Genomic DNA, 27478 nt, shown 5'->3' with positions numbered 1-27478 from the left:
GTCAGGCCCTGATCCCTTTCATTCAAAAAAGAAAAGTTTAGGCCTGATCATGTACATCGGATTGGGCCGTGGAAAACCCTTCAAACAAACACGGGCCCGAGCCCACTCGTGGCCCGAGGACAGCATCAGGCAACAGAATCTCACGTCACGCCATCACAGATAAGAGAAGACACAAGTTGCGAGATTAATCCGTCCATAGTTCCACGTACAAAGAATGGAAATGACAAGCTGACAGACTGCTGCCATGCGAGAAATAAAAGACTTGCGAGAACTTCAGCACGGAGAATACTCAGAAGCAAGAGCTTTAAAACCGCGGCCGTTTTGGCATTGCCAAAATCTAGTGAACTTCTCGTAAATCATGTACTCATGTTTCTGCAAATAACTTACTTTCAACGAATTGAAACAAATGCAGATCATGGAGATTCTCTGCACTCATGTTGAAGAAACTACTTGTGGCTTTCGCAAAATTTTCTGCATAACTATGTTTCAAAAAAAAAAATCTGCATAACTAATCGCAGCCGTGTTTTCAGAAGCTACAATATTCAGCCAACATATGGTATTTTCTTCAGGCCTGCACTGATCGCTTCCTCTGATTGTTCTTGCCTGAGCATTCATGCCTGCACAGTGCCACAAACCATCAGCTGGGTCCATTATTTTCCTGAGAGAACTCATGATTTCTTTGCTCATCAAGCTGTTAGTGCCATCTTAGGCCGATATGCTCTCCAAAAAACGTTATTCTGTATGTCTACCAAGGAGGAGACAAAATTATGCTATAGTTTTCATCATTCAACTGAACTTCGCTGAATGCATGTCAACGAAGGGCATCAAGTGTTACTTTGTGATAGCACTGTTATTTTAAGAAAAACTGGGTAGCTTATTGAAGCATGAACAGCATGCATATACATTAGAGAGGATACAACAGATTAAACCGACAATTCTCATGAAACATAACAAGATCAAATGATCAAACTTTTATGGGAATCATGCATTGCATCGTTCAATGATATACTAAATTATAGTTGAGCAGTATACTGGACAAGGCACACGATTGATGCTTACACGTGACTGTCCTCTTGATCACGGATCTCCAATGTAGGGGATGTGTTCAACAATCCATCGATCTCGTCCTTCTAACCTTGTTTTGAACTCTTCAGGCATCATCGTGCCGATGCACAGCTGTTGGAGTGACTTCAGGTGTACAAGGCCCTCTGGTACTGACGTCAAGCTTTTCAAGCCCCAGAGCTCTAGCCGACGCAAGGTTCTCAAGGTGCCGTCCTCAATCTCAACCACCTTCAACTCACCCATGGAGCTCAAGTAGAGGTGCTTGAGCATAGGGAACCACCTGGCACGAAATGTCAGCCTCGTGCCGTCATAGCACCGGTACAGGTTAAGGTGGCCTAGATTCTGAAACATGACAGCAAGCAAAGCAAGTGGGTCTTCATGGAGCCCAGAAAAGCAAAGCCGTAAGCTTTTCAGTTTGGGGAAGTGACCAAATGGAGGAGGAATAGCTCCTTTATCTAGCCTGCCGCTTAACATAAGCTTCTCCAGGTATGGTAACGGTTTCAAGTCTGACAGATCAAGAATATCTCTGTCGCGATCAGCAGTAATCACAGACAATGAAGCCAAAGTTTTCATATTGCTTACTGAAGTCCACAAATCTGTGTTGTAGGAATCTAGCACCTTCCTAATGCCAAGGCTTCTCATCCTAGTCAAGCATCCAAGATTTCTAACAACGCAGCTGTTGGCTTCTATGTATTTCAGGGTCTGCAGATGTTCCTGCCGACATATTTTGTTACTTGCTGAACTTCCAAACCTTCCAACATCTATAATTAGGTGTTGAAGCTTTGTTAACATAGTTACTTCACTTGGCAACTCGAGTACAGAACCCTTGAGATACAGCGTTTGCAGATTGCTAAGCTTCGCAATAGATCTCGGTATCTCCTTGAGTAATGTATATCCCAAGTCAAGGTAATGCAAGTTAAACAAATTAGACACATTATCTGGTATTTTTTGAATATGGCAGTGTCTCAGGCTCAAGACCCTCAACAATCTAAAACTTGGATAACAGTCCCTAAACCAAGACAATGATACTTCCTCCACAAACACGATGATGGACCTGAGCTGTGCAGAAATTTTCACTGGCATCAGAATACCATCCTTCTGTATGGAAACTCGACGAGATCCATCAGAATTGCAGTCTGGGTTAGGATAGTCACATGTTGTAGCAAACTTTTCCTTCTTGGATATTGTTAGAGATATCTCCCTCACAAGGTCATGCATCTGAAACCTCTTTGGCCTTCCATATTCATTCCTGTCGACAACTTGAAGCAATGAACGATCAGTTAGCTCCTTCAGGTAACATGCAGCTACATCTGCCAGTGTCACCGCAGGTCCTCTATCCTCAACAAAACCTTCAGCTATCCAGAGTCTGATTAGCTGTTTCCGTTTTATCTGATAGTCTTCAGGGAACAGACCACAGTAAAGAAAACAGTTCTTCAAGTAACTAGGGAGATCGTTGTAACTGAGATTCAGAACGCTAGCAACCCAGCTCAGCTCTGGGTTGCTACTCAGCTGCCACCTAAGTTGTCTATAGAACAATTCCCACTCATGCTCATCCATTTCTTTGTAGGATAGAAGACTTCCTAAAGCAACAAGAGCCAATGGCAAACCTTGGCACTTACCTACAATTCTTTCAGCACAGGTCTTAAGGCTGATGGGGCAACTTCTATCATCTAATCTTGAGAAGGCCTTTTGACAGAAAAGAGTCCATGCTTCCTCCTTCGGTAGTAAACTAAGCTTCATTTCACGGTTTGAATCAGCCACGGAGGACACATCTTGGATTCGAGTCGTGATAATGATTCGGCTCCCGTTGTCATTCTTCACAAATGCACTATCTAGTAAAGGCCAAGAGTCCCTACTCCATACATCATCCAACACAATCAAGTATCTCCTGTCCTTAAGATATCTTCTAAGTAGTTCAACTAGATTCACGCAATCCATAGTGTCAAGCCCATCTGGAATATTCTCGCTTTTTGCCATAAGCTGCAGTAGGATTTTTTGGAGGAGATCTTTAACCCTGTAACTTTGAGATACTGAGATCCATGCACGGCAGACAAACATTCTTTTAGTTTCTTCCTTCTTGTAGATGCTACTAGCCATTGTTGTCTTACCTAATCCTCCCATTCCACATATGGAGATAACAGTGCGGCCTTTCCTCAAATCAGATAGCCATTCTGTTAAGCACTTCACCTCTTCCTTGTTCCCCACAAAATCATCATCATCATTCAGGTACGAGTGTTCAGACAGATGTTGGAGTCTGCTAGAATAACTCAATGCATTATCTCTCCTATTGTCGGCTGCTGATACATCAAACCTGTTTTTTGTCTCAGTGATCTTTTTAAGACAATCCTCCACGAATTTAGCATGTGCTGCAAGCTTGCGCCATCTTTTAACATCTGCTGCTTGGTTCAATGCTCTCTTTAGGAAGCTGTGTGTTCCTTCCATTTGGCCAACAAGATAAACGTACTCATCAACAATGTCCTCAGCTTCATGTGCTGCTTGTCTTACCTGTTCCAGCCAGGCCTCCAGTAACTTATCACTGGAACTGTGAGCATCTACTTGATTTATGAATGCTTGCATCATCGACAAATCACTTTGGAGTAGCCTCATTCTGTTGATTACATCTTGCATGTCAGGTACCTGCTTCTGTAACTTCAAACCAATAATTTTCAAACCCTCTTCTCCAAGCGCAGAGGTAATCTTTTGAAGAACTACTATGATCAAAGCTTCTGCCATTTTTAGTTTTTTCTTGCAGAAACTGTTCCTAAGGATTCAGCGTTGGTGAGGTACTTTCTTGTGAGCTTAATCCTGCAGGCAGAGAAATAACCAGTTACATGCATGAATGTTATGGAAAGAAAGAATCACATCGCTGAACAGACAGACAGTGGACACTAGGGAAACAGCAGCCTCATTGTTCTTGTAGCAAAATTCATAGTTTAAGCTTTGATCTGTCAACTTTTGCATTATCCTGTCAAAGATATATTGTCTTCAATCTATTCAAGTAGCCCCGATTGGGATTGATTTGAATGCATAATCAAAGTTCAGATAAGCAGATCGAAACAGTAGATTAGCCTCGACTGAAATCAAGTCCAATGTAATTTACTCGCAGTGGCAACACAAACATCACATCGCTGAGTCATCTGACAATAAAAACCCAATTTTTCTACTGTGTTTGGCAGAAGGGTATTGCTCTAAGAACATTGGAGGGTTACTCAAATTTAAGCTAAATCCTAAGGATTCGGATCCAAATCTCCCAATCCATTTCTTCAAAAGAAACAAAAAAATTCTCCCAATCCAAAAGGCTCCAGAGTAACTAGCAGCAGTGCAGGACCTAAGGTACCCTCAGGAGTCAAGATCTGACGTCGATTTCTTTTTTTTTTCGCGATCGGGAAATATAGCCCGTTTTTCATTAAGAGGAGTGAATTACACGACGCAGCTATGAGAGAACTCTCATAGCACAGATTACAAACCACCAAGGTAGTGATGAGTGACCTGGAATAAACATAGGAACAAGAAAAAAGAAGAAAGAAGAGCGATGGCCCTCAACACCTAAAACCTACAACTGAGCCTGCAATAAAATAAAACGCAAGGGTTGCCTACAAGATAGACAAAGCCGTGGTGGCAAAGCATCCACCCTGATAAGGCATAGGAGCATCCAGCAGCAACAGCGGCAAAGCATCCGCCAACGAAGACCAAGCGACCACGGCGGTTAAGTATCCGCTAAGGAGAGGGTCCACGCACTCTCGGCAGCAAAGCATCTACCAGAGAGGGGACCAAGAGTCAACGACGGCAAAGCATCCGCCAAGAATTCCGCCGACGGCCAAGCATCCGCCGGGGAAGAAGAGAAGACACCCTCCTACGGCAGGTATTCGCAGAGAGGAGCGGCCATGACAATCTCGGCAGCAAAGCATCTGCCCGAGAGGAGACCAATGACAACGACGGCAAAGCATCCGTCAAATAAAGATAGCAGTAGCCAGACGACGACGGCAAGGTCAAAAGCTGTAGGACAGACCCAAGCGAGTAGAATGAAGGCACACACAGGCTCAGCAAGGAACTCCAACGGTGGCCAAGGGCAGGAACCACGGACATGGGACAAGCGACGGGCCGTAGGAGATTCTTCAGCGACGCCTTTAGGAAGGAGGTGATGCCCAAGGGTATGACCCTAGACGCCATCGTCGCTGGCCTTAGAGGCTTCTAAGGCGGGGCTTTCGCTCGGAATCTGGCGATGTTGGCGCAGAAGCACGATGTTCAGAAACGACGCCTCCAAGGAGGTTTGTGGTGCCCGAGGCGTCACCGTCGTCCGCCCGGCAAAAACCGGGCTGAGCTTTCGCAAAGAAGCCGTGCAACTGCCGCCGCTTCACCATGAGGCCCATGAGCACCGCCGCACTGGCCCCCAGAGTGCCGAGCAGCCACGTCGGGCTGGCAGCAGGCCGGTCAAAGCCGGCCATGGCCCGCCCAGATCCGGCCGGCCGTGCAGCCGCCGCCCGCCATCATGGTCCTGGCAGTGGCCGCCGTGGGCTGGCCAGGACGGACAGCAGCCAGCCTGCTGAAGCTCCCAGGAGACCGCCGTTGTGGGCTGGAGCTGCGGCGGCGAGAGCCCCACATGGCACACGGCACCACTTCCGCCGGCCCCGTGGCCGGTGCCCCCCGCGGCGCGGACGCCGGCACGGCGCGGATCCGGGGTCGAGGCGAGCAGAGGCAGCCGGATCCGGTGCCAACGCGTCACCCGCCGGCGGCCGCCGGCCCCGTGACCGGTGGCCCCCGCGGCGCGGATGGCACCGCGCGGATCCGGGGTCAGGGCGAACAGAGGGATCCGGGCCGGAAGGAGCTGAGGCAGCCAGATCCGTCGTCGACGCGGTCCCCGCCGCCGGCCGAGGGGAGCTTGGGGAGGGCGACTGGGGAGGGGAAGAGAGGAAGCAGGAGAGGGAGAAGAAGCCGCGGAGCCCCGCCTTTTTGAGCGCAGCGCCGCTGGCCGCCACCGCCGCTCGCCGGGGGAGCAGCGGCGGCGGCCGGAAGGGCGTCCTGGAGATGTCCTCGGCGGCGGTGGTTGAGCGCCCCCCGAGTCGCCGCGGATGACGACGCGGGGGTCCGTGACAACAAACTGAGCATATCTGACGTCGATTTCATCCATAATGGCAGAGAAAACGAAGCAGAAACTGCACAATAGCATCCAGGAGCAAGAATGACGGCGAGGAAACATACCTTTGCTCAGCAGTCAGCAGCTTGCAGCTCGGGTTACTTGAAAGTTGAAAGTTTGAAACGTTGGTCAAGCCAATTACATCCAAGTCCAAGGGAGGCGGAGTGGAGCACCGAAGCCACGGCGGTTGAAGAAGGCGGGGGATGTAGCGGCTGCTGCACGCAGGCAGACGCTGCGAGCCTGTGCAACTAGGAAGTGGGGAGAGATCCGCGTGGAGGAGAAGTCTTCTCGGAGAAGGCGGCTGCAGCCGTCAGCTCTGACTTTTGGAAGCCTCTCTGCAGTCTGCACTGCACTACTGCAGTCCCAACCCGAAAACTACTTTTTACAGTTCGTGAGCAGCTTGCGGTGAGGAGAAATCACATGGCGGGTGAGCAGCGTCCATGGCGTCGGGACAGCGGCCGTGCAGTGCGGCGGCGGAGTGTCTGCCAGCAGCCGCTGGGGCGAGCGCAGGTACGGCGCGGCCGAGCGACCAGCGCGCGGCGAGGCGTGGCAGTGGCACGGAAGCGGACCCGGCGTTGAGCGCGAATAAAAAAAGTCAGTTTGTGACAGCCGCAGTTTTGGACCGCTAGCGTGGACCCGAGTTTCTTTCTACAATCGGCTGTTTGGTTCGGCTTCGGCAACCAATTTATTAGCCCACAATTTCTATAAACATCACATTAACTCATCAAAATATAATTCAAAAAGTGGGGGTATGTTTCGTTGAGCCAGACCAGTTCAATGACCTTAAACTTTGAACTTTATTATTGTTCAATTTCATGCAACAGTTCTGCAAGTACCACACTAAGATGCTTGCATTACATAGAGGATTTCAATTCAAAAAAGTTCACATGACAATACAAAGTTTTTCCTGACAACTTACTAGTGACTGACTAGCCAGGTCCAGCTGCAGCTGCATGGAAGTATTATTGCTGGATCGATCATATGCAGGAGTCCTAATGCCCAGAGGAAGCTTGATCACCTGTGCTGGCATTACGATGCCATACAACTCTACACATACTCCAATAGTCCGACTGCCGATGCTACCACCACACAAATCCTAGTGTGCTCTAATACAACAATCTGATCAGGTTGCAAGCTATGTACACTGTGTGCCTGACATTAGAGGGGACCCCTGAACCACAAACTGCGAGGAACAATAAAATTACAGTTCTCAACTTGGGAAGGTTTTGTACAACCGAGCATCATACATTTAATCAGTAGGGCCATCACCTTCGCCGCCTTTTTGACTCCACCGGCTGAAGAGATCGGTTTAAGTTATGTCATTAGAAGCATAATGACAGATTTGCACTATAGTTTTAAATAGCAAAGCAAACTTGAATCAATGATAAGCAGCACTAGCATCACGCGCAGCTTACCTTTTCTTCTGATTGCGCTGTAGCTTCATGTGAATTCTCAACCATCTTCCCATTTTCAGCTGTACAGGTCTGGCAGAAAAAATGTTCAAGTTTCTTTGCTTCTTTGATTGTCATCCCAATGCAAGCAGGGTGAAACCTGAAAAAGAGAAAGTTATTATCGAAAGTATACCAATATAGCCTCAAAGGGCACAAAGTGACTGAATACGTGCGCACAAGGCTATGAACCAATCAATGCTCAGATAAAGTTCCAAATTGACCTTAAATCTTAATGGCAACACTTCCTACTGAAACATGTATGTGAATTGTGAAAGGCCAAAAAATTAAAATGCCACCCTGCATAACCAATCATGGTTAACAATTTGAGAACACAACTCGTTGTAAGTGAACATCAGTTAATACACTTTATTTTAGCAAATGAAAGAAGCTAAGAAACAGTGCTTTATTTTGGTCCTCAGTGGGAGAAGTACACAGTGAATATCATGTACACACTTACACTACATAACTGTACAAAGGTACCAAAGGAAAGTAATTCGTTTTTGGCCAGTTCAGTATCCCTATCTCATGTCTAATCTCTAATAATTACAACAAATCCACCCATTCATAGACCAATAAAGCAATCAATTGAATTAAACAATGCACCAGACGAAAAGAGGTATAGCATGATGTATAAAAAAACTCTTAGGACAGCATGCTTCATCTATATGCTCACCAGTCAGAACATTCCTCACACTGGATCATAAGATCATCTGGATTGTATGGCATCTCACACTTGCAAAACCTGGCACATGTTTTACAAAAGAGATGAGAGAACTAAAAAATGGTGATTCAGATTTAAGAACTATACAGAAACCAAACCTGCAAATCGGTAAAGGCAGCTAAAGGTTAACAACAAACAAGGACTTGGTTTATAATACATTGGAAGTAAAAAAACCATCTATGGCTTTTCAAAAACATCACAATGTGAGAAAAGTTGTAGTAACAGGCTCAAGCGTAAGGTGGAGCCAGGGAGCCAGCATATATATAATAAGGAAAGACAAGCCAAGTAGCAGCCTAGCATTAGAAAGTAGGGCTGAAGTTGTATCTGACCAGAATAGTTCAGGCAGACAATTGTTCGGGTGAATTAAGGAACAGAATCTAGGGAGAATTAGGATTTTGGAAGTCTGGTCCTTCTGGGAAAGGTTCAAAGTCAGCATCCATGATAATTCCCTGTTTTCATCCAAGGTGACAATGTTGTGTCATGGCCCACGAGACCCAACCATAAGAGCAGACAGCAAGGTTGAAACAGAATATGTGGTGGGACAATAACAGAATAATCTAGGAGTGAGGTCTCAAGGCCTGGGACAATAATAGAATAATCTAGGAGTGGGCTCTCAAGGCACTAGACGATGCCTTAAGAACCTTGAGGTGTATCGCAAGAGTCCATGAGGACTTCAGTGTGGTTACGAGCAACAGGTTCTGAGTTGATGACAGTTCAGGTTCATAGTAGTTCTAGGAATCTGGAAACCAAATGCTGTTATCAAAAGTTGGGGGTCTGCATCCACTATACAAGGAAGCCATGCATCTATTCCAAAACCAAGCAAGAAATATCCTATCTTTCGACAGATATTCCCAAAATCTAATCTCTATCTGCCCCCCTTTAGTCCTTTACCTTATTGTAATTGCCAGTAACTACCCGTGTGTTTGCTTAAAGGGTCCATGTAAGTTGGGATGGGTCAGACCCATATTTAGAAGTGTTTGGTTTGAGGTCCCAGTGGGTTGGGTCCATCCCAAGAGGGAACATTCTCCCGAGATGTGGGTTGGTTCTATCCCTCCAAAACAAAGAAATCGGCACAACCCACTTCGCTTCACGCATTGTCTGCGCACACATGCGATGCATCGGACACCAGCAGAAAGCATCGGCGCAGCCCACTTGAAGGCAGCGGCACAAACAAGCGGTGAGGAGGCGATGGCAAGGAGCGTGGCGGGCAATGACCACATCTGGCGGCACGCTGAGAAATGGGAGCCTCGGTGGAGGCATCGCATCATGGGACAACTCATGATGGGAGCACGGCGCACCGGCAGCATGGGGAATGGCTGGGAGGCCTAGCGACAAAACGAGTGGGCAGAGATTCTGAATGGCGGTGTGGGCGGACAGGGAGTTGCTTAGCTGGTGCAGTCAGGGAATCGCTGGGCAGTGGCGGGCTAGATGGAGAGTGGCGGTGGTGGAGTCTGAGCAAGCAGCTATATGGACGGGGGAGAAAGTAAGGAGCAAAGAACCCAACCTCCAAACCCATGAAATTGATATCTCTAACCAAACAAAAGTCATGGGATGAACCCAACCTCCAAACTAAACATGAAGTGGGTTGAACCCCTCCTAAAAAAACAGGGTTGGATCCATCCAGTCACTCCTAATCCCCAAACTAAACACATGCTAACTCCATGGCATGCCTTTGAAATCAAACAAAGAGTGCTATTGGTGGAATAACTTGCTGCAAAGGCATTGTTTGGAATACTCCTGCTATAGTAAACAGAGAACCAGGAAGTCCTAGGTAAGACTCTACCGCTTGCACCAGGCCCGCCCTTCTTTTCGGTGACTATGGTGGGATCCTTAAAAAACTTTTGAGAGTTATCTACAGGTGGCATGATACTAAAGTAGGACAGATATCATCTACTTACTCCCTGCAATCCAAGTTACTCCCTCTGCCTTCGACAATAATTACTCTAGTAGTATATGACCTTCTGACACAAACTTGATATATTATCATATTCAAAAGTACTTGCTTATGACTATGACTATGCATTACAAATGTGTCATATTAATTGAGTAATTGTTAGTCAAAGTCATAGTTGGCCATGCAGCCTGAGCCCGTCGGCCTGGCCCAAGGCCCGTTTTTTTGGCCCGGCCCAAGCACGGCCCGGCCCGGCGGCTAGCGGGCCTAGGCTGGCACGGCCTGCTCGCCTTACCCTAGGCACGTGGGCCGGCACGGCACAGCCTGCTACAGAGCGCACGGCCCGGTGACGGCCTGCTAAGAGCCCCGGCCGTTAGTGCCGGCCTGCTCCCGTAGCCAGCCCGCCCCCACCCCCACTGAACCCTAACACTGTTCAAGTTTCTTTGCTTCTTTGATTGTCATCCCAATGCAAGCAGGGTGAAACCTGAAAAAGAGAAAGTTATTATCGAAAGTATACCAATATAGCCTCAAAGGGCACAAAGTGACTGAATACGTGCGCACAAGGCTATGAACCAATCAATGCTCAGATAAAGTTCCAAATTGACCTTAAATCTTAATGGCAACACTTCCTACTGAAACATGTATGTGAATTGTGAAAGGCCAAAAAATTAAAATGCCACCCTGCATAACCAATCATGGTTAACAATTTGAGAACACAACTCGTTGTAAGTGAACATCAGTTAATACACTTTATTTTAGCAAATGAAAGAAGCTAAGAAACAGTGCTTTATTTTGGTCCTCAGTGGGAGAAGTACACAGTGAATATCATGTACACACTTACACTACATAACTGTACAAAGGTACCAAAGGAAAGTAATTCGTTTTTGGCCAGTTCAGTATCCCTATCTCATGTCTAATCTCTAATAATTACAACAAATCCACCCATTCATAGACCAATAAAGCAATCAATTGAATTAAACAATGCACCAGACGAAAAGAGGTATAGCATGATGTATAAAAAAACTCTTAGGACAGCATGCTTCATCTATATGCTCACCAGTCAGAACATTCCTCACACTGGATCATAAGATCATCTGGATTGTATGGCATCTCACACTTGCAAAACCTGGCACATGTTTTACAAAAGAGATGAGAGAACTAAAAAATGGTGATTCAGATTTAAGAACTATACAGAAACCAAACCTGCAAATCGGTAAAGGCAGCTAAAGGTTAACAACAAACAAGGACTTGGTTTATAATACATTGGAAGTAAAAAAACCATCTATGGCTTTTCAAAAACATCACAATGTGAGAAAAGTTGTAGTAACAGGCTCAAGCGTAAGGTGGAGCCAGGGAGCCAGCATATATATAATAAGGAAAGACAAGCCAAGTAGCAGCCTAGCATTAGAAAGTAGGGCTGAAGTTGTATCTGACCAGAATAGTTCAGGCAGACAATTGTTCGGGTGAATTAAGGAACAGAATCTAGGGAGAATTAGGATTTTGGAAGTCTGGTCCTTCTGGGAAAGGTTCAAAGTCAGCATCCATGATAATTCCCTGTTTTCATCCAAGGTGACAATGTTGTGCCATGGCCCACGAGACCCAACCATAAGAGCAGACAGCAAGGTTGAAACAGAATATGTGGTGGGACAATAACAGAATAATCTAGGAGTGAGGTCTCAAGGCCTGGGACAATAATAGAATAATCTAGGAGTGGGCTCTCAAGGCACTAGACGATGCCTTAAGAACCTTGAGGTGTATCGCAAGAGTCCATGAGGACTTCAGTGTGGTTACGAGCAACAGGTTCTGAGTTGATGACAGTTCAGGTTCATAGTAGTTCTAGGAATCTGGAAACCAAATGCTGTTATCAAAAGTTGGGGGTCTGCATCCACTATACAAGGAAGCCATGCATCTATTCCAAAACCAAGCAAGAAATATCCTATCTTTCGACAGATATTCCCAAAATCTAATCTCTATCTGCCCCCCTTTAGTCCTTTACCTTATTGTAATTGCCAGTAACTACCCGTGTGTTTGCTTAAAGGGTCCATGTAAGTTGGGATGGGTCAGACCCATATTTAGAAGTGTTTGGTTTGAGGTCCCAGTGGGTTGGGTCCATCCCAAGAGGGAACATTCTCCCGAGATGTGGGTTGGTTCTATCCCTCCAAAACAAAGAAATCGGCACAACCCACTTCGCTTCACGCATTGTCTGCGCACACATGCGATGCATCGGACACCAGCAGAAAGCATCGGCGCAGCCCACTTGAAGGCAGCGGCACAAACAAGCGGTGAGGAGGCGATGGCAAGGAGCGTGGCGGGCAATGACCACATCTGGCGGCACGCTGAGAAATGGGAGCCTCGGTGGAGGCATCGCATCATGGGACAACTCATGATGGGAGCACGGCGCACCGGCAGCATGGGGAATGGCTGGGAGGCCTAGCGACAAAACGAGTGGGCAGAGATTCTGAATGGCGGTGTGGGCGGACAGGGAGTTGCTTAGCTGGTGCAGTCAGGGAATCGCTGGGCAGTGGCGGGCTAGATGGAGAGTGGCGGTGGTGGAGTCTGAGCAAGCAGCTATATGGACGGGGGAGAAAGTAAGGAGCAAAGAACCCAACCTCCAAACCCATGAAATTGATATCTCTAACCAAACAAAAGTCATGGGATGAACCCAACCTCCAAACTAAACATGAAGTGGGTTGAACCCCTCCTAAAAAAACAGGGTTGGATCCATCCAGTCACTCCTAATCCCCAAACTAAACACATGCTAACTCCATGGCCTGCCTTTGAAATCAAACAAAGAGTGCTATTGGTGGAATAACTTGCTGCAAAGGCATTGTTTGGAATACTCCTGCTATAGTAAACAGAGAACCAGGAAGTCCTAGGTAAGACTCTACCGCTTGCACCAGGCCCGCCCTTCTTTTCGGTGACTATGGTGGGATCCTTAAAAAACTTTTGAGAGTTATCTACAGGTGGCATGATACTAAAGTAGGACAGATATCATCTACTTACTCCCTGCAATCCAAGTTACTCCCTCTGCCTTCGACAATAATTACTCTAGTAGTATATGACCTTCTGACACAAACTTGATATATTATCATATTCAAAAGTACTTGCTTATGACTATGACTATGCATTACAAATGTGTCATATTAATTGAGTAATTGTTAGTCAAAGTCATAGTTGGCCATGCAGCCTGAGCCCGTCGGCCCGTTTTTTTGGCCCGGCCCAAGCACGGCCCGGCCCGGAGGCTAGCGGGCCCTAGGCTGGCACGGCCTGCTCGCCTTACCCTAGGCACGTGGGCCGGCACGGCACAGCCTGCTACAGAGCGCACGGCCCGGTGACGGCCTGCTAAGAGCCCCGGCCGTTAGTGCCAGCCTGCTCCCGTAGCCAGGCCCGCCCCCACCCCCACTGAACCCTAACACCTGATGAGGACATCCTCCACTATTAACCGCTGGCAAAGACGCAACAAAGGGGCCAAGTGGCCTAGTTGTAGTCGGGCGGCGACCGTGTGAGCCTCTGAATAATCCCACCTTGCTTAGCTCGGGAGGAGGAAGCCACCTTAAAAGCAAGAGCCACCCTTCCCCTATTGGACTAGTCTTTTAGGGATATTGGGCCTTTCTCCGAGTGGGTGTGCCTGAGAACTGTTGGGGTCCGGGCAGCCTTAATTTATTGGGCCTCGGTCAACCCCACTTGGGCCGGATGCATCATTTGGTATCAGAGCTGGGCCCTTGTTTAAGGGGGTGGGAATGATGAGGACATCCTCCACTATTAACCGCTGGCAAAGACGCAACAAAGGGGCCAAGTGGCCTAGTTGTAGTCGGGCGGCGACCGTGTGAGCCTCTGAATAATCCCACCTTGCTTAGCTCGGGAGGAGGAAGCCACCTTAAAAGGAAGAGCCACCCTTCCCCTATTGGACTAGTCTTTTAGGGATATTGGGCCTTTCTCCGAGTGGGTGTGCCTGAGAACTGTTGGGGTCCGGGCAGCCTTAATTTATTGGGCCTCGGCCAACCCCACTTGGGCCGGATGAATCAACACCCTTCCCATCCCCCCGCGCATCCCCCTCCCGGCCTCCCCACGCCGCAGTGCTCACTCCTCTCACCTCTGCGATTCACGACGCGCCCAGCTCCTCTCCCTCCCCGCTCCCCACTCGCGGCATCGCTCTTCTCCCTTGCTCCCTCTCTTCGTTCGCCGGCCAGGTGTGGGCGCATGGCAGCCGGCACCGCGTGCTCCATCCCCGGCCACGCTGCCGCCTCCACCTCCACTCCACTCCGCCTCCCCCATCCCCATGCCGCCGTCTCCAGAGCTCCACCTCCACCACGTGACGGCGGCCACTGCCTCCACGGCCCCCCACGCGTCTGGCTCTGGCCGCCTCCTCCGCGCCCCCCACACAGCTTCGAGCGGAGCGGCCTCCATCCCCTCCGCGGCGCCAACCCCGCTCCTCCTCGGCTCCTCCCTGTCCCTCGACCACAGCGCTGGCGTTGTGCACGGCAACGGCCGCCTCCTCCACGACCCCCCGCGCGTCTGGCCACCTCCTCCGTGTCCCCCTGTAGCTGCTTCGAGCGGAGTGGCCTCGATCCGACCTTCTACGCCCTCGATCTGGCCACTACTTCGCCGGACTCGCCTCCTCCGCCAGCTACTTCACCGGATCCAGCATCAAGCAGACCCGAGGGAAGCTCGCCTGGCAGTCGCCGCCACCTCCACTCCTCGCCTCCCCCTCCTCTCTGTCGCATTTGGTGGGCCTCGAGCCGGCCCGACCTGCTAAAAAGGTCGGGCTCATCAGGCCGGCCCGGCACAGAAATTGGCCCGACGGGCCATGCCTGGGCCGTCGGCCAGGCACGATGGACTGGTGGGGCACGGCCCGGTGGCCCGATGGGCCCTTCCGTGCCTAGCACGGGCCCGTGTCGTGCCGGGCCGGGCCGGCCCGTTGGCCATCTATAGTCAAAGTCTCATCCTAAGAAAAAATAGACCTTACATTTGGAGACAGAGGGAGTACTTAACATTTTAGTGCTTTCCACACCAGACAAGTTATTCAATTGGTTTTTGACATGGTGGTTTACTCCTATTAATTCTATAATTCTCTAACTCCATTACCAATAAGCAATCCAATAGGGAGCACATGTAGGGGAAAATGCTGCTTTCAAAAATCAAAGCTAACCACCAGAAGCATAATCTGATCTATGTTGGATTAGAGGTAGCAGGAGATTAACACATTGCACAAGTTAAAGGATCAGATTAGATGGAACTTGCTACAAATTGTAAATGCAACAAAAAATGCAATCCAAAATAATGAAATTGCAGAAGTCTCATTGTGTTCTTACACTGCTATGCGATCTGGTACGAAGCTGCCAGTAGCTGATTTATACTCAAAGCGGCAGAAGAAATCCTCAGCATTAACAGAATCAAGCTTTGTATAGCTACGGAAGCTGTGGACATTGCATTTCCCCTCAATGGTGTCAGCACTTTGTAGATCATAGTGGTCAGAGAGGAAAACCTCCTTGGAACCATGAAATGGCCGCCGGCCACCTATGGACTCCTCTGGTCGATAATACCACCGCACTCGTACTCTCACATTGGTGCCTCGAGATCCTGCTGCTTCAATTGCCTCAACTCTTGCCACATAAGGTGGCTTTGATGCATCAGAGGCCCTCATAAGCACACAATCGCCAGCTGGAAGAAACAATTTAAAGAATCAATCAAATCCGAAAGGCGCCTTATGCTGCTATCAGTGTATTTGTTTTACAGAGGTATTCAGAGTTCTTCTATTATGATAATTGATTTTTTTGGCAAGAAAAAACAAAGGTCCAATCTTTTTGAAGACCTCATACCAAAATTTGCCCAACGACAGTGGAAGGAGGAAGCGAGTACTGTATTACAAAAACTTGATTGAGCTCTTCTATCTATCAAAAAAATACTATTCATGTACCAAATTTGAAGCTGTAACGATATAACAGAGCCAAGATACTAATGAACTGTGGATAATCTAATCCAAGGGCGCATCAGTCATGAAATAGCTTATTGCGCTTTTTATTTTATTCTATTTTGTATAAATCGAGCTCGTTCATACACAGATGCCAATGCGATGTAAACACATCCACAAATACCTACAGGACTGAACATTCCAACGAGTTCACGTTAACGAAAGCTTGGTATAGAAAAAAAAAGGTTTCAAGTGACCAGAGCATAGCATGGTACTGTAATAAGCACCGCGATGCTAACCCCCTCGAATATTACGCCTTCACAGTGCTAACTGAATTCAAACCCCAATTAGACACGGAGCTGGCAGCAGTGAACAATAAACGACTTAAATTTCAACCGTATTGAAGGCATAATAGCCAAAACAACAGCAGAGCGCCCGATAATAATTGCAAAAACATTTCTGACGAAATCAATCGACCCCAAAGTAAAGACGCCCCGAATCCCAGGGACCGGAAACCGAGACCCCGGATACATATCCCGAAATACGCCACCGGCCACCAAAAATCCCCCCAAACCCCCCCGTAAATTCTGGATCGGACAGGGCGGAAGGGGCACTCACGCTTGATGACTTTGTCCGAGCCCTTGATGGTATAGGACTCGAGGATCCGCTTGGGCGGCCGCAACTTCGCCATGTGGGGGCGCGACCGCGACGGCGAAGGTGGGGGCGGAGGACGGGCGCTAGGGTTTGGCGAGGAGACCACAAGAAGACAGTGGTGGATTGGATTTTTTTATTTTTCTCGATCTCTCTCTGTCTGTTTTCCTTTCCCCCTTTGGTTCGAAATGCGGAGGCGCTCGCGGTCGCCGCTCACTCGCGATGCTGCTGCTTTTTTTACCGCCTCCCTTCGCCGCGCGCTTCTCTCGTGCACGGCTTTGATGGGAGTGTGGGAGCAGTAAAAGCTATCTAGCTGACGGCTGGCGCGCGGTGAATGAGCGCGCAGGTGAAACTGAGCGGCAGGGTGGGAGCGAGATCGGCCGTTGGATGAACCGTAGGGTGCATGGTGTCCATTGGTTGGGTGGCTAAGGAAAGAGGAGGCGCTTCGCCTTCTGGTTCTGGATGGTCCGAAACGGATCTGGAAGTGGAGGCTGATTGCGCTTTGTACGGGGCGGCACGAGTGGACGACGGATAGCCGGGATAGGGGGTAGCCGGCTAGTCGGCTAGGGCCCTACTTACGCCGTAGCGGAGGAGCCTTGTTTAGACAGCTTGATTATAAATTACGATATGAATTTTTGAGCCTAGTTATGTTATGATTGGACAATAATTATTAAATACAAACAAAAGTGCTACAGTGCCAAATACTGATTCCTAACCATAATCTAAACAAGGCCTAGGGCACGTTATATCATATATGGCTAAACAGACAGCTCATATAACCTACAGATAGTTGTTGTCTATTTAGCTATTTATAAATTGTTTAATGCTTGTATGTAGCCATGATCAATCATGAATATCATTTCTATATATCACTGTGTACCATTATGTTACTAATTGATACAAAACAAATCCTTCAGAATAAATCATATATATTATATATATAATGTAATATATCTAACGTAATATAATATATCTTATAAATCACGTAAGTCTCTCCCTATATCTCATCATTTGATTTGAGGTAGGGGCAGGAATGCAGGGCATCCGTACGCAACAGATCAAAGGATACCATCGAAGACTCACGACGGATCATTAAAATGAGTGACTGACAAACAATTTCACTTCGAAGCACGAGCCCTGGCTAGTCTCTTCACTAGACGACAGGCAACACCCTCTCACCTCATTAAATTAGGACGGAAGCACTAACGGAGCACAATACAGACAGCAAATAAACCACCATTGTACGTGCCCTTAGACACCGAGTGCCTACTATTTAATCGGGGGATGGTATTATGACACGTAATTTCAAGATTCATTGCTACTGGAGTAGGCCTTTATGGATTGTGGAATTTGTTTGTATTTTCTTAAGAAAATAAAATGATTTTTATAATGTTTTTATATAATTTCTATTATATTTCTGCATTCCAAAGAAAACTTGGTATTCTTCTCTATATAACTCTACCTTGATTCTGTAAGTTCGTAGTGCGGTCACACCGTCCACGCATGTGCAACTCTTATAAACCCCCTATTTTAATCGCTCACTTCTCCTATAATAGTGACATAAGGGCAGTCTCAATGAAAGAAACTAGTAGTTTCTATAACATAGGATACCGTACAAAAAAAAGGTACTATTTTCCAACCCATAGTTTCTATGAGTAATAATTATTTTCTCTTTCTCTCTCCTAACTCTATCTTCTTCCTCCAATGGGAGTGCGGCACGAGCCCCCTAGAAACTGGTGGTTTCTCCCCAATGGCGATTTCATGGTTTCTTGGTGCATTGGGTCAAGAGAAGACCTGATTTCTTCATGAGGAAACCATTTCTAGGATTTTTGCTCTCTTTCTTCATTAATTACGTTGCCATGTCAGCGTTTTGCCTACATGGCAAGTCATTTAATGAGGATAGAAACCATCATCAATACACCATTGGGACTGCCCTAATGCACTTAATCGGCTGCCATAGCCACTCCTCATCATTGCTTCGATCTTCTACCATAACTAGAATAGTGGCCTTGGCAGGTGTAGACCTAACTTCAACCTCGGAAAACCCAATTTGATGCCTGACTTTTCTGGGTCCACGTTAAACAAAAAATCTGAAAAGCAAAATTGAGAAAAGAAAATCACCTGCAATAGGGATGCCACATAGGCATGCAACCTTTGGGCCTAGCTCATCGGAGATGCCGCCACTCACGCGCAGATCTCATCCTTCTGCTCCTTCGCACCGGCTCAATTCCATGGTTGCTGGAGCCATGGCTGATGTCGCTCAACGACCTATACTTCTTAGTGAAACTAAAGCAAGAGACAAATCGGCACTGTAAGAAGTCACTCGATGGAGCCGTGTGCAAGCTGAAGGTGTAGGCTTGGCCCTATAAGGGGATTTTGATGGTGTTACCTTCTCTTTGTGGTGATGCGCGCCAATCGCTGTCGCTTGTATCGCTCATGTTTGCGCCGCCGCTACTGCATATGGAAAGAAGGGGAAATGAATTTAGGGTTTGGGGAGACAGCTACAACATAGTTTTATTGTGTACAATTGTTTTTCTCAGACATTGGATATGTCTCAATGGTTCAGATTGCATGGGGTGTAACGGGTTAAGCAGGCCATGTGGAGGGGTATCTCTTTCTTGGCTCGGGGCCTGTGTCCCTATTGGCAAGTCTATGGCTGCGTGTCCATGACACAAATTTAATGAAGTCAATGACGTTGTGGTCTCTAGCCTTAGTCAAAGGCCTTCCCGAGTCTTTATTCCCTCTGTCTCGCTTTAAATGTCGTCCTATCTTTCTACCAGCTACATGCTAGATTTCCTCAATCTAGACATACCTTGCGTCTAGATACATGCAACATGCTGTGAACTTGGACAACCAAAAGCACTACTTGCGCGACACATATAATGGGACAGAGGGAGTAACAAAATACTCAACAACAACAACATCATGGTCAATTGGTGGCCACCGATGCTAACCTTACATCTTGACCTTTGATATGCTCACCACCTTAGCGGTCCAGTCATGTTGTTCATTTTGAGAGAATTCCCTCTATGACACCACAAGGTAGCTCAATTCCCTCCATGCCACTAAAAGTTTAATCATGCCTTATTTGTAATCCATCTTAACATTTGTTCCCCATAACACTATCATGACTTTCAGTAGTCCAATCCATTAATTTTTTGTTTGGCCTATGTACACATTAAAGAGACAATGGATGAAACGACCCCTATGACCAAACAATCGAACCATCAGTTCCCCTTCCACGCATAGTCACTAGCTGCACCATTCACCTAGGCATCCAACACTAGCATAGCCACTAACCCTAGTGTTGCTTTCGATCGAAGTCTTCGAGCTAGGGGGACCATTAGACTAACAAGACCAACGAAATGTGGCAAAAAGCCGATCGAAGAGGGAAAAGCGAATCTCTTTTTGTATTGCTAGAATCACTACTCATCATCCCTTTGCAACATCTGCTGAGAGCTCTATTTATAAGCATCCATGGACATTACATGAGTCCATATTGCCCTCGCACCTGCCCCAAATCTGAAGCATGTTCTCCGGGCATGAGGGCAGTCCTAGTTACACCAGCCCTAGTTGGTGTCTAACTACCCCATCACGTGGGGGCCACCGGGTCAGGCCCCTCATCGACGTCATCACTAACCTTTCGCACCAGGGGGCCTATCCTTTCGCCCATGCCCCCTTCATAGCAAGCCTTCCTAGTGTCACCCTAATTTTGTCGCTTGGCATTTTGCTCCCCTTCCGTCGAATGCCCATTTGGCATTCACTTCCTGCTTGCCAGCTAGGGGGAATTTGGGGACCACCTACAATCAACACAGGCGAATACATGGTACGGTGAAAAGATGAGCGCTTGTGGCGGTAATTAAACTTGGGGACAACGATATTGTTTGTGCGTGGTAGTGGTCGGTAGATTAGCTCACTAGTGTAGTTGTAGCTTTATTAGTAGTAGAGTAACTAGTGTTAGTTACTTCTCTAGTTAGCTCTCTAGTGTAGTTTGTTAGTTGCTAGCCTTGTGTGGTGAAGTCCTCTAGTAGTAGAATAATACAATAATTGCTACTGTAATTGTGTAGAGGCTTGCATTGGGTGAGATAGAGTTAGGCAAAGTAGTCTATTAGGCTTTGTTGTTATACTAACTACTTTCACTATGCCATTTTTACCCTAGTGTTTGTGAGTTTGTAGAGAAAAATTTTATAGGCTATTCACCCCTCTCTAGTCATCTAGATCCTTTTACCATCCATGCTATGGTGGTGATGCCCATGGCCAAGGTGGCAACTAGTTATTAGTTAGATTTAATTCATAGTGTAGGGCTCTCAACATAGGCAAAACATGGTAGGATAGCCATTCGGTTCTCACTACAGCTAGGTTATGTGTCTTGACTAATGTTGTACAATCAACTTGTTAATTTGACAAGATTTATAATACATGTTTTCACTGATTTATGCTATCTTTTATTAAGATGTAATCTTGATTTGTGGTGACTATATGTGTATGTATGCAACCTGGATCATGGGTATTGGTGTAGTGGAGATGTAGGTGGCATCTCACGAGGATCATAGATGTTAATTTATTTAAATTAGACACTAGGTTTAGGTAAATTACCCCGGTGGGTCCCTACCTCCCAAGCGTCCATGGTCAGTGACACGACTAACTCACATGCGATCCTTCGGAGAACGAAGACAGTGGTCTCAAGTTGGCAGTGACCCTTCAAGGATGATATGAAGCAATGCCGTATTGGTGTGTAGGGAACGAGGATACTCCTTCCCTCGGTGGAGAAACTCCATAGTGGACACAACACCATGGCGACCGGTAGAACATGTGAAAATTTGGAAGTGAGAATTAGTGACTCACACCTCTTTTGATTTGTGATCCAACACCATGACTGTCCTGGGTGATAGTGGTGCCAACCATGAGACTTGAATTAATTTCTAGCATGTTTAGCATCTTCACTAGATAGGAATAGGATCCATGTTTAACATTTTCACTAGATAGGAGTGGGTTCTGGTAGCGTTCTAAATTACTGCTCCTTGTAAGTGCAATCAAGCCTTAAATGGGTTTTGGTGATGTTGACGACATAATTAAAGGACTAATGGCTTCTCTAAGTGTTTGACAGTGTATGATTAATCGCGGGTGCAAAGAAACAAAGGAGGAAACTTAGTGGAACCCTCCAATCTATTGCCTTGGCGATAGGCTAGAGAAGAGGAGCGAGTTGAAAGAGACTCCATAGCCTTTGTGGCTAGCCTCAACAACGTGGACGTAGACAAGCCTTTGTGGCGAGTTGAACCACAGGATTAATCCTCGTGTCTCTTGTGATTGTTGTTGCTATTACCTGTGATTTGAATTGATTTTAGGGTTTGCATCTGATCTACAAGTTTCTCATCTTCTAGGTGCAACCAATCGATTGGATAGCTCAACAAACTTCCTAGGAAGACTGGTATCACATTCGATCTATTTTTCATTCACTAAATTCTGTAGTAGATCAATTTCATACTCTGATCCCTAGAGGTTCCATGCTTAGTCCAGGAACCTTCGCGCCCCAGAACCTCCATGCTCAAGCCTAGAGGTTCCGCGTTCTGATTAGTTTCATAAAGTTGATTAAATTTTAGAAAAAGGTCTATTACCCCCCTCTAGGCCACTTGCTAGATCCTTTCAATTGGTATCAGAGCAGGTTTCCTCATGATAGCACTTAACCGTGTGAGGAAATGGCAAGTCCTAGAGAAAGGGAACTGGAGAACGATTGAAAGGAACGCTATGAAGACGTTCCAAGTGGAGAAGAACTAGAAGCTCCTGAGGATGATCCCATAGCAGCACTTGAGCGACTTCCAAAGCTCAAGCTTGGTGGGAAGGGATCCTCCAAGGGAGACAAGCAAAGGGAAAAGAATAAGGACAAGGAGAAGAAGAAACAAAAGCAAGAAAAAAAGTGGAATCAAGTCCACAACCAAGCAGCGAGTCGGAGAATGGAGATGATGATGATGAGTACTATGCTTAAAGGCTACTAAAAAGAATACTCAAGTCCAAACCAAGAGATCATATTCGAGTGTAGATTCCATAAATTTGCCTACTAACACTCACACCAACATACTCGTGGGCAAGTTACCCCAATTTGATGGGACTAACTTTGCCAAGTGGAAGCATATGATGAAGGTTTATCTTATTGGACTCCATCCGGAGATGTGGAATATAGTGTGTGTAGGTTTTGAAGATCTTGTTGATCCCAAAAATCCTACACCAAGGGAGATTCGTATGATACATCACAATGCTCAAGCTACTAGTGCTCTTCTAAGTGCATTAAGCCTGGAAGAGTACAACAAAGTGATTGGTTTGGAGATTGCTAAGGAGATTTGGGACACTCTTCACCTTGCACATGAAGGGGTTAGTAAGGTAAAGAAGTCCAAGATTGACCGATTGATGGCTCAACTCAATAGGTTTGTTATCAAGGATGGAGAAGGCCCTTAAGAGATGTTTGATAGATTGATGGTGATAGTTGGCAAGATTGAAGGCTTGGGTGGGGATGACTTGGATGATCATCATGTTGTAAAAGTGATGTTGGAAGCATGTCAAGCCAAAAAAAAGTAGGCGTACCACACCCACCAAAGAACATTGTCACAACAACAAAGCCCATTGGAGCTTATTCATATGGATCTCTTTGGACCGATCACCTACGTTAGCATCGGTGGTAACAAATATGGTCTTGTTATTGTTGATGATTATTCTCGCTTCACATGGGTGTTCTTTGTGTATGGCAAGGAGTGAAGTACAAGGGAAGGTGATGGCCTTCATTAGAAGAGCACAAAGGGAATTTGGGCTACCTATTAAGAAGGTGCAAAGTGACAATGGTTCCGAATTCTGCAACCCCAACATTGAAGAGTTTCTTGATGATGAGGGCATCAAGCATGAGTTCTTGGCTCCATATACCCCTCAACAAAATGGGGTGGTTGAAAGGAAGAATCAGGACTCTCATTGACATGGCAAGAACAATGCTTGATGAATATAAGACTCTAGGACAACTATTGGGACTGAAGCAATCAACACCGCTTGCCATGGTATCAACCGCCTCTATCTTCACAAGTACAATAGGAAGACTTCATATGAGCTTCTAACCGGTAACAAACCCAAGGTGTCATACTTTAGAGTATTTGGGTGCAAATATTTCATTCTTAACAAGAAGCTCTGAAGCTCTAAGTTTACACCTAAGATTGATGAAGGCTTTCTTCTTAGCTATGGTCCAAATGAGCATGCCTATCGGGTTTTCAATTATTCCACTAGAAGAACTAAAATCATGATAGACGTTACGTTTGATGAATCTAATAGCTCTCAAGTGGAGCAAGTTGATCTAAATGTTGTAGGTAAAGAAGAGCTGCCTTGTGAAGCAATCAAGCAATTGACCATAGGTGATGTAAGACCAGTTGAAGCTACTAAAGAAGATGATTCTCAACTCCAAGCTTCAACACCACTCCAAGGGCCAATTGCTGCCTCAGCACATGTGAACTTATAGGATGCGGTGGCTCCGCACCAGGACGTGGAGGTTTCAAGGACTAGGACAACCATTAGCAAGAGGTTGAATCAATTCATGACATTGAGCCTCAAGCTAATGATAGTGATAACAACCAACCTATACATCAACCTTCAGGTAGGCCATCTCATCCAAGAGTACATCAAAGTGTACAACTGGGACCATCCTATTGATAACATTCTTTGGAGCATAAGAAAGGGGGCAACAACTCAATCTCATCTATCAATTTTTTGCCAATTTTACTCGTTTGTTTCCTCCTTAGAACCTCTTAAGGTAGATGAAGTTCTTAAGGATCCAGATTGGGTGATGGCTATGCAAGAGTAGTTGAACAACTTTGAGAGAAACCAAGTATGAGAGTTGGTAGAAAGACCCAAGACTAATGTGATTGGCACCAAGTGGGTCTTCCAAAACTAAGCAAGATGAACATGGTGTGGTGACAAGGAACAAGGCAAGATTGGTTGCTCAAGGTTTCACTCAAGTTGAAGGGCTAGACTTTGAAGAGACATTTGCATCGGTGGAAAGACTTGAAGCCATCTGAATGCTTCTAGCCTTCGCTATCCATCATGATTTCAAGCTATATCAAATGGATGCCAGTAGTGCTTTTCTCAATGGCCCACTCTCCTGAGCTAGTCTATGTGGAGCAACCACCAGGATTCGAGGATCCTAAGTATCCTCACCATGTCTACAAACTCCATAAGGCTGCTCTATGGGCTTAAGCAAGCACCAAGAGCATGGTATGAATGCCTTAAGAACTTCTTGCTAAAGCAAGGTTTTAAAATAGGCAAAGCCGACACTACTCTCTTCATAAGAAAGATTAAGAATGATATATTTGTAGTGCCAAATATATGTTGATAACATAATATTTGGTAGTACTAATAATTTTTTTGTGAAAAATTTAGTAGGATTATGACAAAGAGGTTTGAGATGTCTACGATAGGTGAATTGACAGTTCTTCCTCAGGGTTTTAAATCAAGCAATTGAAGGAAGGGACATTCATATGTCAAACAAAGTACACCAGAGATATACTCAAGAAGTTTGACATTACAAATGCCAAACCCATCAAGACACCTATGCCAACAAATGGGCACTTGGACTTAGATAAAGATGGGAAAGCCGTTGACCAAAAGGTATATCGTTCCATGATTGGCTCCCTACTTTACTTATGTGCATCTAGGCTAGATATTATGCTTAGCGTGTGTATGTGTGCTAGATTTCAAGCTAACCCAAAAAAATGCCATCTTATGGCTATTAAGACATTCTTGAGATATTTAGTACATACTCCTAATTTTGGCTTGTGGTATCTTAAGGGCTCCAATTTCAATCTACTTGAGTATTCAGATTCCGATTATGCCAGTTGCAAAGTAGAAAGAAAAAGTATATCGGGGACATGTTAGTTCCTTGGATGGTCCCTAGTGTCTTGGAGTTCTAAGAAGCAAAACTCTGTAGCCCTTTCCATTGCTAAAGCCGAGTATGTGGCAGCCGGTGCATGCTGTGCCCAACTGCTTTGTATGAAGCAAACCCTCAATGATTACGGATATCACTTTACCAAAACCCACTTTTGTATGACAATAAAAGTGCCATAAAGCTTGCAAACAATCTTGTAAGCCACTCAAGAACTAAGCACATAGACATCTGTCATTATTTCTTGAGAGACCATGAAACCAAAGGAGATATCGCAATTCACCATGTGAGCACTGAAAAGCAACTAGCCGATATCTTCACAAAACCTCTCTGACGAGTCAAGGTTCTAGTGCTTTGAGGAGTGAACTAAATATATTTGACTCTTGTAACATGGTTTGAATTTATGCATGCCTCTAATTGTTATTTCGTATTTAAACTAGTTAGGTTTGCAAAATATTTATAAGTGTTTCAAAATGTTGATTCTTATGTCCAATCTTGTCTCTAGTGGCTATGGTAATGTATTGATGATTTGCTGGCTAGCTACAAGAGACAAGAAGTCCATGACCATAATCAAAACACTTAGAAAAATGCCTTGAAATATAGACCTAGTCTTAGCTCAGTGTCAATTCACGGAGGCTTCGCGTTTTCACGTGGAGGTTCCATGGCCTAGAGGCTCCGTGGCTTAGCACGGAGGCTCCACGCCCTAATAGATGGTTAGGGTTTGGGTAAAAATCAAAACATTTTTCATCTTTCCCTTTTTATCCCTCCCAGTAACTATCCTGAGTTACTGGGGGCCCACTCGATCGCACCACGCCTCACTCTCTCTTGCTCTCTTGCATGCACGCTCACCCTCACCATCATCGTTGTTGTGCCGCTGTTTCCACTATTGCTGCACCATTGCCCCACTTCTCTATGTCATGTGGGTGGTGGTGGTGGTGGTGCATGAGGCCAGGACTTAGGGGAGTCCGCAATGAAGGAAGAAGGAGCCACCATCGTCATATTTTTAAGGAGCTATCAGCCATCGGCAAAACCCTTGGGCTCTTAGTTGCGACCGTAGCTGAGGAGGACTCCTTGAGGCCATCCATGATCATCATCGTCTTCTTCTTCTTCTTCAATTTCTCTCATCCAAGGTGAAACCCTAATTACACCATGGATTCAAATTTGGGTCATCTATTCCATCGATTTCCTCTGTAGATGAGTTTGTTTTCACCTTCTAGTGCTAGATCTGATAGTACATTGCATCAAGATTCAAGTAGAAGGTTGAATCAAACATTAGGGTGTGATCCGCTAGAGCACAGAGCCTCTGAGCCTCTATGTGGAGGCTCCGAACCCCAGAGGTTCTACGCAGGAGCGCAGAGGCTCCACTGGTCTAGATGGATCGATAGCCTTGGTTTGATTCAAAAGCTCTACTCAAATCTTGTGTAATGCTGCTGTTATGTTTGGCATTGGTTTCTTATCCATTTCTATGTGTTTTTCCTTAGATGGAAGGCGATCCAGGGCTAGAGAAGTGAGAAGAAGTACAAGCGGTCCAATGATCCTATTGACCGCCAGATCAGAGGGATTGACTATAGGTTTTGGTCCCTATTTTAGTTTGACTTCTACAAGACTGTGATTCTTGCCAAGGAGAAGAAGATTGTGCAAATGAAATACATAGATTGGGATCACATTGAGAGCATGAACAATCCATACTCTAGTAGAGTGATAGAGACCGTGACTGAGCATGGGCTAAAGGACACCACAGTATTTTCA

The 27478-nt window shown here is 46.1% G+C and overlaps 2 protein-coding genes across 3 annotated transcripts; both read right to left on the bottom strand.

Annotated features, from left to right (window-relative positions):
• Positions 1-438: 438 nt before the first annotated feature.
• On the bottom strand, positions 439-6734 carry LOC136549480 (disease resistance protein RPM1-like). Of its 2 annotated transcripts, XM_066540774.1 has the most exons (3): positions 6262-6734; positions 1060-3867; positions 439-617 (listed from the first exon to the last, which is right to left on the bottom strand). In XM_066540774.1, the coding sequence occupies exon 2, from the start codon at positions 3793-3795 to the stop codon at positions 1078-1080; it is 2718 nt and encodes a 905-aa protein (XP_066396871.1). In that variant the 5' UTR covers positions 3796-3867; positions 6262-6734; the 3' UTR covers positions 439-617; positions 1060-1077. The 2 variants fall into 2 exon arrangements, with proteins under 2 accessions (XP_066396871.1, XP_066396872.1); XM_066540775.1 differs by lacking the exon at positions 439-617 and having other exon boundaries at positions 800-6170.
• A 308-nt stretch (positions 6735-7042) lies between these two features.
• LOC136549479 (chromatin remodeling protein EBS-like) lies at positions 7043-17094 on the bottom strand. Its single transcript, XM_066540773.1, has 5 exons — positions 16789-17094; positions 15572-15920; positions 11317-11385; positions 7612-7747; positions 7043-7491 (listed from the first exon to the last, which is right to left on the bottom strand). Exons 1-5 carry the CDS (start codon positions 16859-16861, stop codon positions 7462-7464), a joined length of 657 nt encoding a protein of 218 aa, XP_066396870.1. The 5' UTR covers positions 16862-17094; the 3' UTR covers positions 7043-7461.
• Between the last annotated feature and the right edge of the window lie 10384 nt (positions 17095-27478).

This window comes from Miscanthus floridulus, chromosome 4 (genome assembly GCF_019320115.1).
Source record: "Miscanthus floridulus cultivar M001 chromosome 4, ASM1932011v1, whole genome shotgun sequence".
Classification (NCBI taxonomy): domain Eukaryota; kingdom Viridiplantae; phylum Streptophyta; class Magnoliopsida; order Poales; family Poaceae; genus Miscanthus; species Miscanthus floridulus.
Note: the sequence above shows the minus strand (reverse complement) of the source record. Positions and strands in the feature narration are given on the sequence as shown.

Coding starts and splice junctions, on each gene's coding strand:
- LOC136549480 (XM_066540774.1), bottom strand. CDS start 3,795: ATGGCAGAAGCTTTGATCATAGTAGTTCTTCAAAAGATTACCTCTGCG.
- LOC136549479 (XM_066540773.1), bottom strand. CDS start 16,861: ATGGCGAAGTTGCGGCCGCCCAAGCGGATCCTCGAGTCCTATACCATC. Junction 15,921..16,788: donor CTCGGACAAAGTCATCAAGC/GTGAGTGCCCCT, acceptor TGTTTCTTCCAG/CTGGCGATTGTGTGCTTATG. Junction 7,748..11,316: donor TGTGAGGAATGTTCTGACTG/GTGAGCATATAG, acceptor TCTCTTTTTCAG/GTTTCACCCTGCTTGCATTG.